The 19,040-nt window shown below is 32.1% G+C and overlaps 1 protein-coding gene across 2 annotated transcripts in view; it reads left to right on the forward strand.

Moving 5' to 3' along the window:
- The window catches only part of LOC123005775 (heterogeneous nuclear ribonucleoprotein C-like), a 183,657-nt gene that overhangs the window by 79,542 nt on the left and 85,075 nt on the right, over positions 1–19,040 (forward strand). For both annotated transcript variants that reach the window (XM_044399733.1, XM_044399741.1), the window contains one exon: positions 12,365–12,522. In XM_044399733.1, the coding sequence (XP_044255668.1) occupies positions 12,365–12,522 (158 nt within the window). The remainder of the gene's footprint in view (positions 1–12,364; positions 12,523–19,040) is intronic.

A 19,040-nucleotide genomic window follows, 5' to 3' on the forward strand; every position in this document is an offset into this window, starting at 1 on the left:
TAAAATTTTCTTTTACAAATTCAAGACATCTGTGTCATCAGCTTGTCGGCGGGTGTGGTTGTAAATTTGGGTCTAATTGTTTGCGGTTAGTTTTTATGTGGGGGTTGTAAATAATCTTGTGCTCACTCGATTTTCGATTCCAAATCGTCCTACCTCTGTAGAGGTGTTATTTATAAATATTTTTTTACCAGACTTGAAATTATCACCTTAATATACAACAATCTACATTTTGACTGTTTTAAAAGTTCGGTAAAACGTCTTAAAATGTATTTTTTTAAAATGCGCATTTTGCGCAAGAGATTTTGCTCCGGCCGCCTCTTAAAGATGTGTTCTTGTATCTGTGGCTCAATTCTCCTCCCAATACCACCTTGTACGAGTAATAATCTTAATACAGCATTATTCAGCTTAATGCCTGCGTCGTGGAATCTGTTGTCGAGATAAATCCCCGAAATTAGCGTAAGCGTCGTGTGCGTTATGCGTCCCTCCGGTGAAATATCGTCCGTTTCAGGGAAATTTTTCGAAAGCTTCAGCAACGTCTTATCTGATGCTTAGCTCGTGTCGAGTGTTCCTCGCGGCCTAGTTTAAACAGTTTCATTGTGGAAACACAATATCCGTATTCTTGTATTCACGACATCTAGGTAGATACTGTTCGGTCATACATCCGTTACTGGCAACATTTACACCGGTCGGAAAATGGAACGATAGACGATAGCGTGTCTGACGTCGTCGTTTCCGGTATTCAAAGCTTTTGCTCTATGCAACCGTTGCAGATGTACTGAAAACGGCGGATTTATTACCTGCTTGTACCGCGACTGCACATGTTTCTTTCCTGGACGTCGAACGGAAATAACACCATCCACATTGGAATGGATTGGTATTGCCTACGAGACACGACTGCTTGTTAGCTGTATAAATTCGCCTTTGCAAAAATAGGTAAAACATCAAACTATACTTTCACAAAACAAACATCATTCGTACGGAGAGGTCTTTTCGCATTTCTACAACTATTTTTACCAACAAATTATTTGTTGGTTTACGTTTAACAAAATTACTGATAAAAAATATCAAAAATGTGAAATAACATTTAACAACAAAAAACAGAAAAAAAAACTATGTTTAAACTATGTGTGGACCAATTCATTTCGTTTTATATTCAGAATTTGGAGATAAGTCTTTTCTTGTTTTTCATTTCTTCCACACTGAAGTGGTATCATGTAGAAAATTAAGAATAAAAAATGGTCTGTATTTCTTTATTAGTGAGTCTAATTCTTAAAAATATTAGAATATTTTATAAATTTGCTTAGATTTCTGACATGACAGTATATATCTGCCGCTAAAGTTCTAACAGTCTTAAAAGCAAAGAAAGTGACTTTTTAAAACATAATATTTAAATAAGGTGTGATGTTAATAACTACAGATTTACTCACAACTGTAATATTGAATAAATAAACATTTTCAGAGTAACTGTAAACATTTTGTTCCACACATCATTTCAAAAACATTTCTTATTCGTTTCTAAGGATTCTTAAAAAAAATTCTTTAATGTAATAAACGATAGAAGAGACGTAATTTAAAGCTTCATGCTAAAGAGGTTTTTCAGAAAATTTAACACTTATTAAAAAACTGAGACTGACTGCAAAACCACGAATCTTCATATTTTTGATGCAATATTAGAGATTTTATTTTTTTACATAAAAACTATAAGATACATTTAATTAACATTTATTCACAATTACTATAGTAATTATAATGTAATATGCCGATTACTAACTTTTTAAAGATTAAGAAACACATCATTAAATCCCGTAAGCAGCAATATCACTGATTCTTTGAGCGGTAATATGCAGGTTTGCCAACGTTAAGATTACAAAAATTTCGAGATTTTTTTTTTCCAAACTGACACGTTTGGATATTTTGCTAAATAAGTATTCAGTTGCTTCTGTAGCAGTTTTTCTTACCTCTGGGAGAATACGCTACTCAATTTCAACAATTTTAATATCAGAGTCATACATTATTTCAATATTTTCTTTGACATTTCTGAAATGTCTAAAATCAAACGCAATTTCGATGGCCTAGTATCACGTTTGGACCTTAACTTTACTAGAATTTTATTTTATTCAAATTTTCGACAAAAAATAATGTGATTGTGAGTGAATAAAATAGCATACAAACCTCAGTAGTAATAGCATTAGGGGAAGGCAGGGTAAAATGACGAGGTTAAGCTTCTACTATTTTTCCTGGCCACTGTAAATGGATTCAAGAACTGAAATTTTTATGAGAACTTTATCCGTGTCTTGCTTAATACCAAGAATTTTTTCAGTTGCCACTGACCTTCAAATGGACAAAACACGAGTTTTAATAAAAAATGTAATTTTCGTCATCTTACCCCATAGCTGAGGTAAGATGACGAACAACTTCAGATTTCAAAACATAATTTTTTTTTATTAACGAGTAACTTTAATAAAAAAAGAAAAAGAACTTAAAAGAAATGCATTTGTAGGGCCTATAGTTGGCCTTCTTCTAATTTCATCGGGAACACTCAGAATGAGTCCACTTAAAGCATTTGAAACACTGGTACCATAGTTCATCCTTGCTGTCTTCCGAGCATATGATGCACAATTTCTCTTCTTCGAAATCCGGCTGGTTTATATCATCATCAGTGTCGAGGTAAAGTACGATATAAGATGGCTCGTCGTCAGAAGATGAAGAAAAGTCCAGTTGACCACGTGTTTTCTTTATGTTTGCCTTCTTCGTCAAACTTTTCTGTCTTTTCAGCTTTTTCTCTTCTTGCTTCTTTTTTTTCTGTTCCAACGTCTTTTTTACAAGAGTTCTCGATAAAAAAAACGATTGCAATTTTTACCTTTGTTTTCTGGCAGTCTTTTCACTTGCCACTCGAGGAAGAGTCGAAGAAATAGATGGAGTTGGATCCATAGATTGGGAAAGAATTTGAGAGATTATAGGCTGTGGTTGAAAATGCTGGCTTGCAGGAAAATTAAAAATTAATCGTCATCTTTCCCCCTCACGCCATTTTTATCAAAACAGAGCTCATCATTAACCAAAACTATTGTAAAAGAAATAAACCTCTCATGAATTAGTAGGTATTGAGTTGTACTCTCAGAAGATTATAGTAAAGAAGTTGAAAAACTTAACTTAGAATGCTGATTTCTTCAATATAATAGGTTTTACATAAATTTTTTGTCACAAGTTGCTTCAATGTGCCCGCACGCTTGTTTATCCTAATGAGTAACATTTAACATCACTAGGGGACTTTTATATATGCACTCTGGGACGTGCTGTTATCTGTGAAAAACTGTGAGAAATACTGAATTTGTCATCTTTCCCCATTCGTCATCTTACCCCGTCTTCCCCTACCCCTTATGCTTTATCTGATCTCGAGCACTCAGGGTAATGCCATATTTACCAGCTCATTTGTAATATACTATTTTCGAAACAAACAGTAAAATAAATATCTTTTTTACAATACATATTTGAAATTACGCGAGAAGATAAAATAAATAACAGAAAAAGATCTATGTGAAATGTATTTTCGCACAATTGAGATAAAACTGTTGAGAATCCGACAGAGTTTCTAAGCGTCTCCGCCTTCCAAATTCCTCTATTCTCCCAATATTTTTAAAGCGAAAACGTGTGTCGGTAGATACACATCGAATCTTTGCGAAGCGATCCGTTTTTTCTCTTTCTCTAGGTACCGAAATCAATACCCCACGTAGTAATTCTCATCGAAACGTCTGTTGCTTGTAAAACTCTGTTATTTCAGACATCGACATCTGGAATTCGAAACCCCTTATTCGAAATCATGAATAATCCACACAACAGAGGGGGCGTTTCCACCATCGGTGACAATTCGCCTCGACTAGGTTTCAATTTTCCGTTAGTTATGCAAGGCGAGATGGTCTGGAAATGCACTACAATGGCTTTAATTTTTAACACAAAACGCCGTATTGTAACGCTTCGAATAAATTATAACTCCACACGTCCGCTTATCAATGGGGAAAATGAATGTGTGATTTTGACCCGGCTGGTGACTGGACAGGGAGGAAATTATGTTAGATGACTACGTGAATGAGTTCGCTAAATAATTCGATTAACAGACGGTGAATTTTAATTCGATTGCATCAACATTTTGGAAATTGTTTAAAAAATGCAATAGTAAAAAAACACTATTCAATTCATGTGGCGCAAGGTTTAAATTAGAAATTGGCATCCATATTTTATGGTTATTATAAATAATCCAAATTATAAAATTACAATTCAACTGAAAACGACAAGTGCAGCTGTAATGAAATATTCATAATCCTACTTTTCAGGAGCTCTTGTTAAAATAAATTCACAAGTAGTAATACATCATCGACAATGCATTCACAATGGACGTTTTTTGAACGGTGCAACTGACATCTCACTAAAAGATGAATGTTGGTTCGGTCACTGCATGGTTTAAATTTGTTACAAGTCATATTGTATGCATGACATAACAATATAAATCAATTCAAAATCAATGTTAAGTATGTTTCATTAGAGTGTTTTTAAGCAAAAATTTCAATAAATACTTAATAGCGCAAAACACAGAAAAATGGTCAATATGATAAACAAATTGTTACGCTGCATTGAAATTGTGATCTCTGATACTATTCTTAAGTAAAACCGAGGGGCCGTTAACTCTAGAATTGGTTGTACACGAAATTGCTTGGAATTATTTGAAATCATTAAAATTTTTCTTGTATAGAATTACTAAAATTATTTGTGAATTACTGGAATTGTGCTGGAATTACTAGAATTTTTTTTGGAATTATCAATAGTAATATTTTATAGTGCACTCGACAAAATTAGAAAATTTGACAATTTGACTATTTCCCGAATAAATTTAACAAAAACAATATTTACCATTATGAGAAATACAAAATAATAATTTTTTTCAAAAAAATTGTCAATCAAAATTTTCAGATTTCTGAAATTCATCCAATCATATTCACACGCCGTGCTAAATTATTGCATAATTTGAATCTAATTGAATAAATCTTAGAAATTTGAAAAATTTGATTGGCTTAAATTTTGTGAGGAAAATAATTTCTTTTGAAAATTTAATTTCTTAGAACTATCGGAATTATTTTGCAATAACGAAAATTAAGATAAAATTATAGGAATTATTCTGAAAACAATAGAATTACGATGCATTATAATTAGATTTACTGGAATTTCGGTGTAATTTTTAATTGGAATTAATTATACACATTTTTTTTAAGTTAACGGTTCGTCGGTTAAAACAATAAAATTAACCACAATTCACAATAGTGAGAAACTAAAAATCTCATTAAACAATTCGATTTAGTTTTCAACTAGCTTTTCAAAGATATTAAAAACGAACAGAACCATTTATACTATTACTATTTTTCTACAACTTTAGGTTTTTGAGCAAACTTTATCTCAATTAAAAAAATACGTATTTTAGTTAGTTTTAAATTTGAAAATGTAGAAAACCAAAATTATACAGGCTGTCCGGAAACTCGCGCACTTCCGTGACACTGTATCATCGGGCGGTGTCCTAGACAACAATAAAAATGTTTTAAAAAATCTATCTATAAAAATTTCAAAATTTAGGGTTTAAATTTTGCACCTTGACTCTATTTCTACTGGAAAAATAATTTTCCAAATTTTCCAAGTACAAGCTATTAGAAGAGAAGACAAGAAAGCTGTCTTCTAAATTGTAACTTTGTTTAGTGTTATTTATGGCTTTTATTGGCAAAATATTTGTACCTTTACTAAATAAATATAAAAAAAAACTTGGCAGTGTGAATTGCGCTCAGTTTTAGAAACAGGTATGATGAGGCTTTAATTTAAAAAAAATATTGAAAAAGAAGCAAATAGATCGATCCATTTTTGTAAATTGTTTATCTTATAAGTTTGACCAAGTTTTTTAAAACATTTTAGGTAATGTACACCTATACATATTTGTGTTCAGTAAATGTAAATAATAACCTATTTCGTTTTTGTTTATTTCAAAAGGCCATCAGCCTGGGAATTTAATTTTTAATAATTTAATTCTTTACATTACGCTACTCGACCGAACTGAGCGCAGTTCACATAGGGATTAACGCAACGCAGGTATGTAAAAATTTTCTGAGCACAGTCCACTGTAAGGATTAAAACGCCGTGCTTGAAGTGAGCGCAATTCACCGGAACCCAAAAAAACATATAAAAAATGTCAAATGTCTAAAAATAAATGTCAACAATTTTTGACAAATACAATTTTTTAAACATTTTTTCAGTACTCTGGGTGACTACTCAATTACTCCCTTTCATGGAGGTGCGTGCCTTTCCGGACACCCTGTATGTTTTGGAAATTCTGTGTTCAAACTTAATTTGGAAAATCTAATAAACGATTTAGACAAAAATTCTGAAATATGATCATTGTTAAAAATATTCATTCAGTCATTTATGCAAAACACATAAAAAGCAAGTGTTTTACAATAAATATTGTATCCAAAAAGTGAGAATTTTTATTTTCTATTATTAAAAATGATTTCGGAATTATTACATTCACTAATGCTCGTAAAAATGAAAGTGACTGAGAAAACTTAAAAAAAAAACTTGACTTGTCTCTATTTTAGGTGTTGACGTTGAAGTTTTAATTTATTTAAGAAAAGTACAAAAAATATTTTTAAGACAAAAGCAATTTGATAGATGAGGTTCTTGAGTGGAATGATTGATGTAGGCCCAGCTAAAAGCATTCCATTTCGAGGAAAGTTCCTTCAGTTCATGTATCTTTCCCCGAATTTAATTCATTAAACATCGATTGTATGGTCCTCGCCAGTATTTAGTGTTGGACAATATCTAAGTGGTAGTAGAGTTGTGGGTTCAGCAGTCCCGTTAAAAGTTTGCGGTCCGGTTCGTCCCGAATGCTGATGTCCTTTAAGAAGGGTACAAATGCTTGTTTCCCAATCCGAACTACTCAATTTAGGAGCTTTGTCGAGATTCGATACTCGCCTGCGATCACTCCAGCCCTAATCCTCTTTGCATTATTTTGGAAAAATTAGAAATTTCACTCGAATTGAAATGCAGGTGGCGTTTCTGGCTGGATTTCCCTCTTTAATTACATACACATGCATTCTAATCTTAGTCATTGCAACACTTACAGCATCTGAATTTCGCAATTTGGTTTATTGCCGAGGGGAAATCGAATCAGTTAACTCGCTGCTGCGAACTCGCTTCTCGCCATCAACTCGAACCTTTATAATTAAAGCCAGACCAAAGTGCACTTGGAAAAGGTAAAATGCGCTTAAATATGTAATTTGATCCATAAATGGCACTAGACCGGTCGATAGGCAAACAAAAGCCATCGCAAATTTATGCAAGAGCTTTCATAAAACGATATTAATAGCGGAACGAATCGAAGAACAAGAGTTGAAAGCTTTTGTTGCCTATTTATACACACAAGCGGTTTTAAGTAAATTGCTTTCATTATTGGGGGACGAAACACGATGAGAGGGACAAATGATGATTACGGATTGATTCGGTAACGACCACTTACTACAGTTTCAACAAACACCTACTTTTACGACAAAGAAACTTAATTAATAATGCAGATAATAACTACACGTGTTGCTCGACTTGTTAGAAACGCACTAAATTACCGACAAAGAACTTGCGCGGTTCTCCTAAATGAGAACATGATGACTTGATACAAAACGGCTTTTAACACCATCAATTTTCGACCGTAACAACGCAAACTGCTGTTATTATTTATAAGGAAACTACATATTTTTTTGCAAAAAATGCTTTTAATTGAACAATACGTTCAACATTATATTTTTCATAAAATTGTCAAATGTGACAACATATAGTTTTTTTAAAACAATAACAATAACAAATAAGAAAACCAAGTTTATCTACAATCTCCCAATTTTAGAAATCTCAAGTAAAATATTTGATTTTCTAATAACCCAAACCTTAACGCTTTAAATTTAAGATACTTAAATATTTATTAGAAATAAAATGATAGATTCCTATAAGGCAAATCTTTAAACATTAAGCAGATACAAGTTAAAAAAAATCAATTTGTGTCTTATAGTGTTCAAAACATTTAACAAACTAGCAAATTCTAAAATGAAAACACCGGATAAAAAGAGCTAAAGTGTCTACATGATAATATGGAAATTGTCAGTTCTGTTATTTTTGTTTTTTCTCTAAAACCAATACCAAAACTTGAACAAACTAAAACTGTGTTTTAGAATTGTGAATATTATAAGCTTTAAATTCTAGAAGAATCTTATGTTTTATAATTATAAAATAATCTTAGACATTTGAGAAACTGTAACCTGGTATTTTGGAATTACTCTCAAAAAAAAAAAAACCAACAACTATAATAACAATAGAAATGTAAAAAACTGGACCCTTTAAATTTGAATTAATTTTATTTATTAAGCAGAGAAATAGTTAGTAACATAATAACAGTTTGTAAATTAATATCCTCAAAAAAAAATAAACCTTTGCGATGTTGAAAATATGTATGTGAGTCTTAAACGTTTAAAGAGGAGCAGGACTCCCCAAAGAGTTGAAATTCGGTTCAACATATTTCAAATTAAACCTATGCAAAGTACGCAAGTTGGGGCTTAAACGCGCCCTTATCTTCTTAACACCTAAACCTGAATACTCTAAGGGCTTAAACTCGATTGAATGGGAAAATTGGGCCGTTTTACGCAAGATGGAATGGTCCAATAAGCGGTTAGTGTGTCATACGTTGACGACAAAATTCTCGACTTATTCTTTCCCGGCGCTTATTTGCCCTATTTTATTTACAAGCTCAACGGCGAAGCGGTGGATAAATTGGACGAAATTATGGCCGATTCCGCTGGTGGTGGCGGAAAATATGCTTAAATACGGAGAGGATTTTTCTGGAGTGGAGGCGGAGATATAACAGAGAAAATGCAACAATTTCGTATTCTTTTATAAAAATAAATATTCAAGGTTGTCACGTTTTATGCGCATCACTACAAAATTGTAAAAAAAAATTCACGGTTTTTTGATAGAACAATTTTTTTCTTTGTTTTAAGACTGTTAAGACGTGTGGATAAAACTTGATTCATCCTAAATATCTATAAAATGTAAAAATAAAGAAATCGAGAACCTATCATTTATTTCTTGTAGAGGTAAAAGGATGTCTGCATTCACATTTCGCAGTCACATAACAAATGCAAACAAATATAAATCTGCAAAATAAAACAAATAGCCGGTTTTGCATCTTTAGGTATGCAGCATGCAATATCTCGTAACATCCTTTGGGAGTTGTATCTTATTGCGACGATAAATTTTCAACATTTTTTTAAGTACTTAGAAACAGGTTAATTTTATTGATTTGAAAAATTCTGTTCATTTCTTTGATAAGTGGGAAAGCGTTGAATATCCTCTCGCAAGCAGCGATTTTCCTTTTGAAACTTTGATGAGTATCAAAAGCAAACAGAGTAAATCTTTTGCAACTTTTGGTAACAAAGGCCACAGTTTGGCATTCCGCAAGCCGCATCTCCCTTTGGGGTTCAAAGCGCCAAATCCCGAAATCAATTAACATTAGGTGTAATTAGGGAGACATTGTAATGTCAAATAGGCGCCAACTATCCACTCCGTCTGGTCGTCGCATAATTCCGATATCTCTATAAATTAGATGGATGCAATATATGCGGTATTAACAACGACTAAATCATGCCAAATGTGCATAGAACCTTAACGCTGACGCAATTAGAGGAAATTAATAAGCCGGAAGGATGTATTCAGAGCGTCATTTTGTCGTTGTTTTCTAAAATCTTCTGTGTGATTAAATTTTTGTTTACATTGCTCAATCTCCGCATTTTGTTGTTTTTCACTTTTAGAGTGTCCAAGATATCACAATAATAACAGACCTGTGATTTATTATAAGATCATAAGTCACGGGTGTAATTTATGAGGAGCATAATGTATGTACCTATAGTTAATAACAAACACCTATTTCGTTATCAGTTGATGTGTAATATGACAGTTTAGGTTGGGAACTCGAAAACTGATAAGAAAGTGACCACTTTCCAACCTAAAATGTCATATGTCATGTTTTTCAAAATTTGATATTACCTACCTCCATTACGATACATTCTGTTACTGCTCTCATTTTCAAATGCCATTTTGGTCACAATTAAACGCATTCATTAGTGGATACGTGCCGTAGTTCTGGCAATGTACAGGGTTATTCATAAATAGGAAGCAATATTTGAACCTCAAAAACGACCTATAAAATGATGTTAATTCAAATAATAACTCTACACTGTCCTATCTCTACTGACAAGAATTTTACAGCCCTTTGAATGTGGGTATAAAAATAGATTTTTTTTGTAATAACTTCGGAACCATTTGACCAAATATTATAAAATTTGGAAAAGTTCCTTACGAGAACATGCCTTTTAAACTAGTAGTCTCGAAAACCGGATACATCTTCAAAATTTCAAGTTCCAGCAGTTGCAGGTCATATTTTCTGTGTTTTTTTTTTGATCATTAATTTTTTATTGCTCAGAACAATAGAGTAATTAATTTCGAATAAAAAACGCATTGCTTGCCATGGATACCACTCATTCAAAATTCATATTTTTCATTTTCAGCGTTGTGCAGTCCTCACTTTAAATTAAAATATCTTAAGAATGCATTTCCAGATTACACAATGACACCAAAATACTTGCTACAGAAGGCCATCATTCGAGCAATCGTTTGTTCTTTGTTTCTCCACTCACCGCTGCGTGACTTGAGTCGAAATTTCAAACTCTTGCTTGAATAGATCATTCTACAGTTTTAATATACTATTTATAAAAGTTTGTATTCAATATTTGTTTATTTTTTCAATCATACTATAAAATTTCTTACTTGGATAGGAACGAAATCAGAAAACTTTTTGCTCTCTGACTGAACAAAAAAAGATATTTTTGGTAATATTAAATTTTTTTTTCAATTGGCAACTTTTACAGTACAGATATTTTTAAATAACCATATATTATTACATAATAAATTAATAATAAAGTCGACGATTTTCAAGTTACTAAACATTGATTTATCCATGGATTTGAGCTCGGATTCGTATAATACGAATTATGGCCTAGTGGAGCTTCCTAGCAGCTCTTCTACCGCTTCCCAAGTTTGTAATTCATTAAACGGTATGAGCAAGTAGCTAATTGACATTTTTAATAGACTTGAACCAAAGTGTTTATGTTGATGTTAAAACCAATTATTTATAAATAAAATTATTGTAATTCATAGACTTTTTTTTAAAAATAAATAATTTTTGAATCATATATTCATTCATTCAGTAAGTAGATTTTTTGTTTCCTAGATTATTATCTCCTTTCTATTATGATTACTCAGTGATTTATTAAACGATAAACTCTTTGTTTCATTTCACATTTATCAAATCATGACACAAAATAGTAATAGCTATTTACCTACTCGAAAGTGGTATAATAAGAGATGTAATGTGTCACACATAAAATGAAATTTTTGATAAAAGGATTTAACGACAAGTATTAACGACACGTTTTACCTGTGTATATCCATTTTTCATCTTTTATAATGTCATTGCAAACAGTAAAATATCAAATTACTTGCAATTTATGCACTTTATAACTGTAATTAATGCGAAATAAAGAAAAATTTTTAATCTACAATTTTTAAGCTCAAGTTTCTCGTTGTGAGACAAATAATGTTTTTTTCTAACTATTGACAGAATTGTCTTTAAGTGTTACTTCTCCCCACCACATCCCAATCTTCACGCTGTGTTAAATTCGCTCTCAACCTGATGGATTTCACGCAAGACCTCGCCATAAATTATCATGAATTAGTGTTTATATCCCGCTTATGACGGTGCAATTGTCCACATCGGCATAGATATTTGCGATAGTTTCAATGTCGACATTTGTCAAATCCGCTCGTTATTTATCGAATTTTCACGGTGTCTGCCTTACATGTATGGTGGGGCCTAATCCTCGCATCCACACTGTCAACAATTTTTAATTTACGCCCGAAACAAAGCGCCGCCGGCCTGCAAACACTTTCCGAATCGATTCTCGCTGCACTAATAGACGCCGCTTTGTGCTCGCGTAAAATTGATAAAATAGGAAAAACTCGTTGGGGTTTTAATTTTGGCCCGTTTTGACGCGATCTAAATTGAGAATCGGGCGTAATTTGCACCACTCTCTATCTCAAACTGCATATTAAAGTCGTCATGAATATCGGCAAAGTCGTAAACGAGCATAACTTCCTTACATATCAGCTAATAAAACTTGCATTTGCTGACATTTTCAGGCTTTCGGCCTAATTAAAAGCGATTTTTTGCTTGTTGCAGGCAATCCTCCAAAATGAAGATGAGCAAGGTGGGAAACCAGACGAACTCTCAAGACCCTCAGGCGGTAAACTCGAGAGTTTTCGTCGGAAATCTGAACACATTCCAGTGCTCCAAAACGGATGTGGAAAGGATGTTTCAGCGTTATGGACGGCTAGCTGGTGAGCACTTTTAAAATTAATAGATTTTTTTTCTCATCGTGTAGTTTTATTATACGACGTTCGTCAGCTTCTCCATGGCTTTACGTCGTTAAAGGGAAAAGATGAAATTTCATTAAATTTGAAGTTTCAAAGCTGAGCTATGTAAAGGACTGTCACAGTTTTATTCCTATTTTCTAACAAAAAACAAAAACATTGGCTTGACAATTTAAAAAATTTAAAGTTTCGAAAACAAAACACAATTTTGTTTATTGTAAAAATTGTAATTATGTGAGAATGATTTAAAAAAAAAATCTTTGCAACATGTTAAGTTTATCTGAATTTTCACTGCTTCAGTAAACTATTTGAGAGGAATATTTACGAAACAATATTTATCTTTCAAGTCAGATTTTAGTCATTTTGTCGAAATAAATTGCAGAGTTCCCATTCTAATACAACCAAATCATCTAGTTTATTTAAATAGACAGTTTGGAAATTGTCTCTTTATGCTTTGGTGCACTCTTTTGCAACGTCCCGCCTGTTCCAGACATCACCAAACATTTGAAATTGACATGTCCAGAAACCATAAACAGATTTATTTATTATTTAATGTAGAAAATCTGGAAATTTTCAAACATCACGTCCAGAAATGAATAAATCTCTCAATGTTTAATTGTTGAAAATCAATGTTTTCGACACGACCCACGCAGCGAACAGTCTAATTAAAGACATTAAATAAGTTTAACGTGTCGTAAAATTTAATACAGTGTTACTCGAAGGACCATATATCAGTTACCGGGAAACACTAAGGTACCGAAATAATTAGCACGTCAAGGCAATTATTCACGGTTATGCTCTGTCATTACCGATATTTAGGGACAACGAATTTTAAACAACTCGAGCGAAAATCGACACCAGAAGACTGAAAACGCAACTTTCTAAAGCAGGGAAGCAAAAGACTGCAATGGCTGGTATTGATTCGTTTACTCACACAGCAATTTCTTTTAGTTACTTTTTGTTTCACCTTTACAGACAGTTAATTGCTACTATTGTTTAAATGTCTTCTCTTCTACATTTAAGAAATTGAAAAAAAAATCAAGACAAGTATTTCCAATAGGCCAATGAAATTCTGCCTACTGTTTTCAAGTTAGTTACTATAACTACAAATTAATTTTAGCATTATCCAACAGAAGTAATTTTGAAAATAAATTATCTGTGTATTAGAAATTTTATGTTATAACCATTAATATGTTTCAATAATTTTCCTAATTTTTAAATATTATATTGTCTCAAAATAATTTTTAGCAAATACATAGGTGCGCCAGAATTCGCGCCCCGGAGAAAAATGCCATTTAAGTTAAGATACCAAGAATATAGAAAAAAATTCTATCTATAAAAATTTGAAAATTATGAGAGATTTATTTCTGTTGGAAAAATAATTTCTCAAGTTTTTTTGCTACAGGCTATTTTAGAAAGGAAAACAAGGAAGCTGTATCCTAAATTGTAACTCTGTTTAATGTTATTTATGGCTTTTATTGCCAAACTTTTTGTACTTTTATTAAATAATTATAAAAAACATATACCGGATCATCAGTATCATTAAATAGACATAGAAAAATGTCATATGTCAAAAAATAAATATCAAAATTTTTTGACAGCATTTTTTAAACATTTTTTCCATGTTCCTGTTTTCTTTTTTTATTTGAAATTTTGCTCCAGAGCGCGAGTTCTATCACACCCTGTATGTATTCATCATTTAATTTGAAAATGTTCCCTACAATTTCCAAATACATTCTCAAAAAAATTTGTTAGTTTTAATAATAAAAAATAAAAAAACTACTCTGATGACCTACAAAAAATTCCTTATTCTAACAAAGAAAAAAGAAAAAAATACTTAGTAATAATAATTCGAATACAAAAAAAGAAATAAAATTAAAAAACTGCAACATAATGACTAAATTTGAGCAAATAAAAATAGAAAAAAATTGACAGAGAAAAAAAGAAGAAAGTTCTTAAAAGACAAAAAAAGACAAGAGAAAAACGAAGTCAAAAGCGTCAAAAGATGTTAAAAGCAGAGCTAACGGTCTTCATGCGTCAAGATTTAATTTGTCCACTCGTGAATAAAACAACGACAAACTTTATAAAAAAAACATTTTAGTGGTATTTGAAAAAGTCATTTTCAGCTAAATTGCATCAAAAATTATACTGACGTTTGCTTTTAAGCTTTGTGAAAATTTTATGAATTAAATAATATCCATCCTGAAATGAAATAAATCAGTCTCACACAAAACTCCACTTATTTGTGTAAAAAGTTGTCCGCATAGTTTCATATTAAAATAATCCGGTTTGCTTTTTACTTCTTGTTCCTCCCTCTCCTATGCATAAAAATTAAATACCGTGGCGATATTAGAGTCGGAGGGCGTCTCACCGGCACATATGACATTATAAACAATCATATATTCATGAGGTGGCAGGTATAAAGTATTAAAATCGTGCCGCAGCATTGCAGGTTTGAGGGGCGGCTTACCCTTTTCGCCCTGGGGGCGTAGCCGCGAACACCTAACACAAGGGATGAAGGGAGGGCTGCCGTGATATATAGACGTGCAAAAAATCTGCGTGTAAACGTTGGGGAATTGTTTAATATTCCGGTGTCGCATTATATTTGGCTTTTATGCATCAACTCGACAGGAACTTAAGTTGCGAGCTAATTTCATTGCTGATCAAAGGAATGATCAATGACGAAAACAAACCGAGATTAATTAGGGGCTTGGAGACCCAGTTTTGGATTAATTGGGGGCGGGAACTGATAATTTCTTGATTTGTGACCATGCTGGACGGTTACCAAAAGTTATTTTGGACGAGAAACATGTTTTTGCAAAGGAACATAATTTTCAGACGTCATAGAATGTCAGCTCTGAAATTAATAGTACAAATATTTTGAATTTAGAAAATTAATATTTTTTAATAAAACTTAAGTAAAACTGTAAGTGAATTACCAGCAACACATTTTTATAAATCATTACTACAAATTCAAAAATGACGTTTCGTGTGTTATTTAGAAAATAATAATAATAAACCACTTTTGCACATTACTAATCTTTTTGTCTTCTTCAACATTTTGTATCGTCTTCAACATTTGTACACCCTTTTTTTCAGTTTTAGTTTTCACTGTTGACAACTTTTTTTCTTCTTTTGTTGTCAAATCTTTTCTTTTGCAGTGTTGCCAATCGTAAATTTTTATGCTAAAGTCGCACTATTTTGTCACATGGCAGCATTACTAACAAACAACAATGTAGCATAGTTTCCTGTGTCAAACTTAGTGAAACAAGTTTTTTTGTTAATTGCAAGATTTAATTTTGAATTTTTCTATTGTATTTTTTATAAGTAGTATCAATTGAAAACACAATACACGTTTTCTAGTGTCAAAGGGCCTTGTTTTAGAAAGACAGTAAATAAGAGAAATGAAATTTTGATGTAATGCATATAAAAGTAAAGACAGATTTTGAACAAATTGATATTTGTAGCTTGAAACTCGTAAAATACACTTGTTAGTCCGGTCAAATTAGTCATAAAAATAGTGGTCAAATAACTAAAATTCCGACAGAGCTAAATTTTGGTGGAGACCTTGGGTATACCATTAGAAATAAAGTGTCAAAAGTCCCCATCGATCCCATGTGTGCTAAAAAAGTTATTCGGGGTCAAAGGTCAATATTTGACGTTTTTTAGATTTTTTTCGAAAACGGCAAGTTTTATCAAAAAAGTAGCTCAGACGAAAATTATAGATCTTAAAATTATCTACAAAATAGTCATTATGCTTTTTTTCCAAGAATCACCATTCCTGAGATATCGCGATTTTAAAAGTTGAAGGAGTAACGTTCTACATCATATGCACATACAGAGTGAGCCAGAACTCGCGCCCCAAAGACAAATGCCATGTAGGGTAAGGTACCAGGAACATAAAAAAAAATTAAAAACATTCTATCTATAAAAATTTCGAAGTTATGAGAGTTTAAATTTTGCACTTTGACTCTTATTTATTTCTGTAGGATAAATAATTTTCCACGTTTTTTTGCTACAGGTTATTAGAAAAGGAAACAAAGAAGCTGTATCCTAAGTTGTAACTCTGTTTAATATTATTTGTAGCTTTTATTGACAAAATTTTTGTACCTTTATCAAATAATTATAAAAAACATATACAAGGTCATCAGTATTATTAAATAGACATAAAAAAATGACAAATGTCAAAAAATAAATGTCAAAATTTTTTGACAGATAGAATTTTTTAAACATTTTTTCAGTGCTCTGGGGACTACCCAATTACTCCCTTTCAAGGAAATGCGCGATTTTTTGAACAACCTGTATGTATTACCAAATAAATTCTTTTTAATTCTAATGGAATCGAGATATTTATAAGTTTAATGAAGTAGAAGAAAAATTTCAAGTAAAATAAGATACGATGAACATAAAAAAAATGTTTAAAAAATTTTATCTGTCAAAAAAATTTGACATTTGTTTTTTGACATTTGACTATTTTTTATGTCTATTTAATAATACTGATGATTTTGTATATGTTTTTTTACAATTATCTAGTAAAGGTACAAAAGTTTTGCCAATAAAAGCCACAAATAACATTGAACAGAGTTACAATTTAGGACACAGCTTTTTTGTTTCTTCTTCTAATGGCCTGTAGCAAAAAAACTTGGAAAATTATTTTCCCTACAGAAATAAATAAAGTCAAAGTGCAAAATTTAAACTCTCATAACTTTGAAACTTTTATAGATAGATTTTTTTTTAAATTTTTTCTATGTTTGTGGTACCTTACCCTACATGGCATTTGTCTTTGAAGCGGGAGTTCTGACGCACTCTGTATGTGCATACCATGAAGAACGTGACTCCTTCAACTTTTAGAATCGCGATATCTCAGGAATGGTGATTGTTAAAAAAAAAGTATAAGGACCATTTTGTAGATAATTTCAAGATCTATATTTTTTGACTGGGCTACTTTTTTGATAAAACTTACCGTTTTCGAAAAAAATCTAAAAAACGTCAAATTTCGACCTTTGACCCCGAATAACTTTTTTAGCACACATGGGATCGATGGGGACTTTTGACACTTTATTCCTAATGGTGTACTCAATATCTCCACCAAAATTTAGCTCTGTCGGAATTTTAGTTATTTAAAATGTTTATTTTGACCGGACTATGTAAGGTATTTTCCAAAACTACGTTGAATTATTTAGAATTAAAGATAAAGAAATTGTTGTGGATTTTTTAGAATTGAAAGTCCATAAATTTGCTCTGCGTCCTAATCCCGTTAATCGTCTCGAGTCCCACACGTTAACATAATTTTTCTTGAGCGTTCCGCCACTTTAAACCGAAACATAATTTATTAAAGAAAGTCGAGTCCTTTAAGGAGTCGAATAAATGGTCTACTGCACTCGAAAGAGATATGTCGTTTGTGCGAACACAACTGTTTGCCTTTGCAAATTATCTCCTGTGGAAGATCAAAATGTGACTTAATAAATGCCATAATTGGGCGTTTAACAGGACACACCCCTTATAAAACTCCCCTAATCCTGCAAAAGTTGCGTCGTTAAAACAACTTCCTCGCCTATCACTTTCTGATAAGTTGCGCTAATAAGCGACGACACGTGGCTTCTAGCAAAGCGATCGATTTTGGCGAAAGAAGAAAATTTTAAGTACGTAAATAGTTAAAAAGGAGTTTTATTGATATTAATTGTGCTAGTCGACGACGATGTATTATCCTTGAAGGAATAGGATGTGCGTGTTTTAGTTTGGTTTATTTTGTGTTGTGCACTAGCTCAGACCCTAATAAGTATTTGTTGGTTGCTCCGAGTCCACCCTACATTCATTTCATTATTAATGAACAGACAATGCAAGCACAAAGGCGGGGACTGATTAGTTATTCTTGACTCGAACGGGCCAGTCACTGCAGATTATTATTTTATCGACTCGCATCCTTTATTCATTTATTGTTTCTATACACTGGCAAATAAGTAATGATGGCCTAATTGCAGACGCTACCAATAACAAACTGATTCTTTCTACCACAATTATATATAGGGTGAGTCATCACCTTTTAATAAATTTGTAGAAAAAACACTCCAGATGATGACAATAATAATAAACCGTCTTTATTTCAATTGTAAATACAACTCGGGAGGCGAAGTCAAGCAAATGCTATTCGAACTTAACCCCTTTAACAAAAATATCTACATAAATAAACAGAAAAATAAATCAATTACAAAAACTGCACTCTACTAAAACTAAAAATAAGAAAAACTACTTCCAAAAGATATATTAGGGTGATTCACGAGACCAAATTCTTGATGCAACCACCATTATACTTTCTCAAGTTGCTTTGCGACACTTTTAAAAAAATTATAATTTGAATCCACGATGCCTATTATTGTCATCAATCATCGTCATGGTCATTTTTGACCAACATTACAAATTTATTATAAACTGAGCAAAATGTGGACTTATTCCAATGATGAGAAAACCGACATGATTTTAGCTTA

The sequence above is a fragment of the Tribolium madens genome, unplaced genomic scaffold (genome assembly GCF_015345945.1).
Source record: "Tribolium madens isolate multiple individuals breed KSU strain unplaced genomic scaffold, Tmad_KSU_1.1 Scaffold_11;HRSCAF=98;Tcas5.2_LG3b, whole genome shotgun sequence".
NCBI lineage: Eukaryota > Metazoa > Arthropoda > Insecta > Coleoptera > Tenebrionidae > Tribolium > Tribolium madens.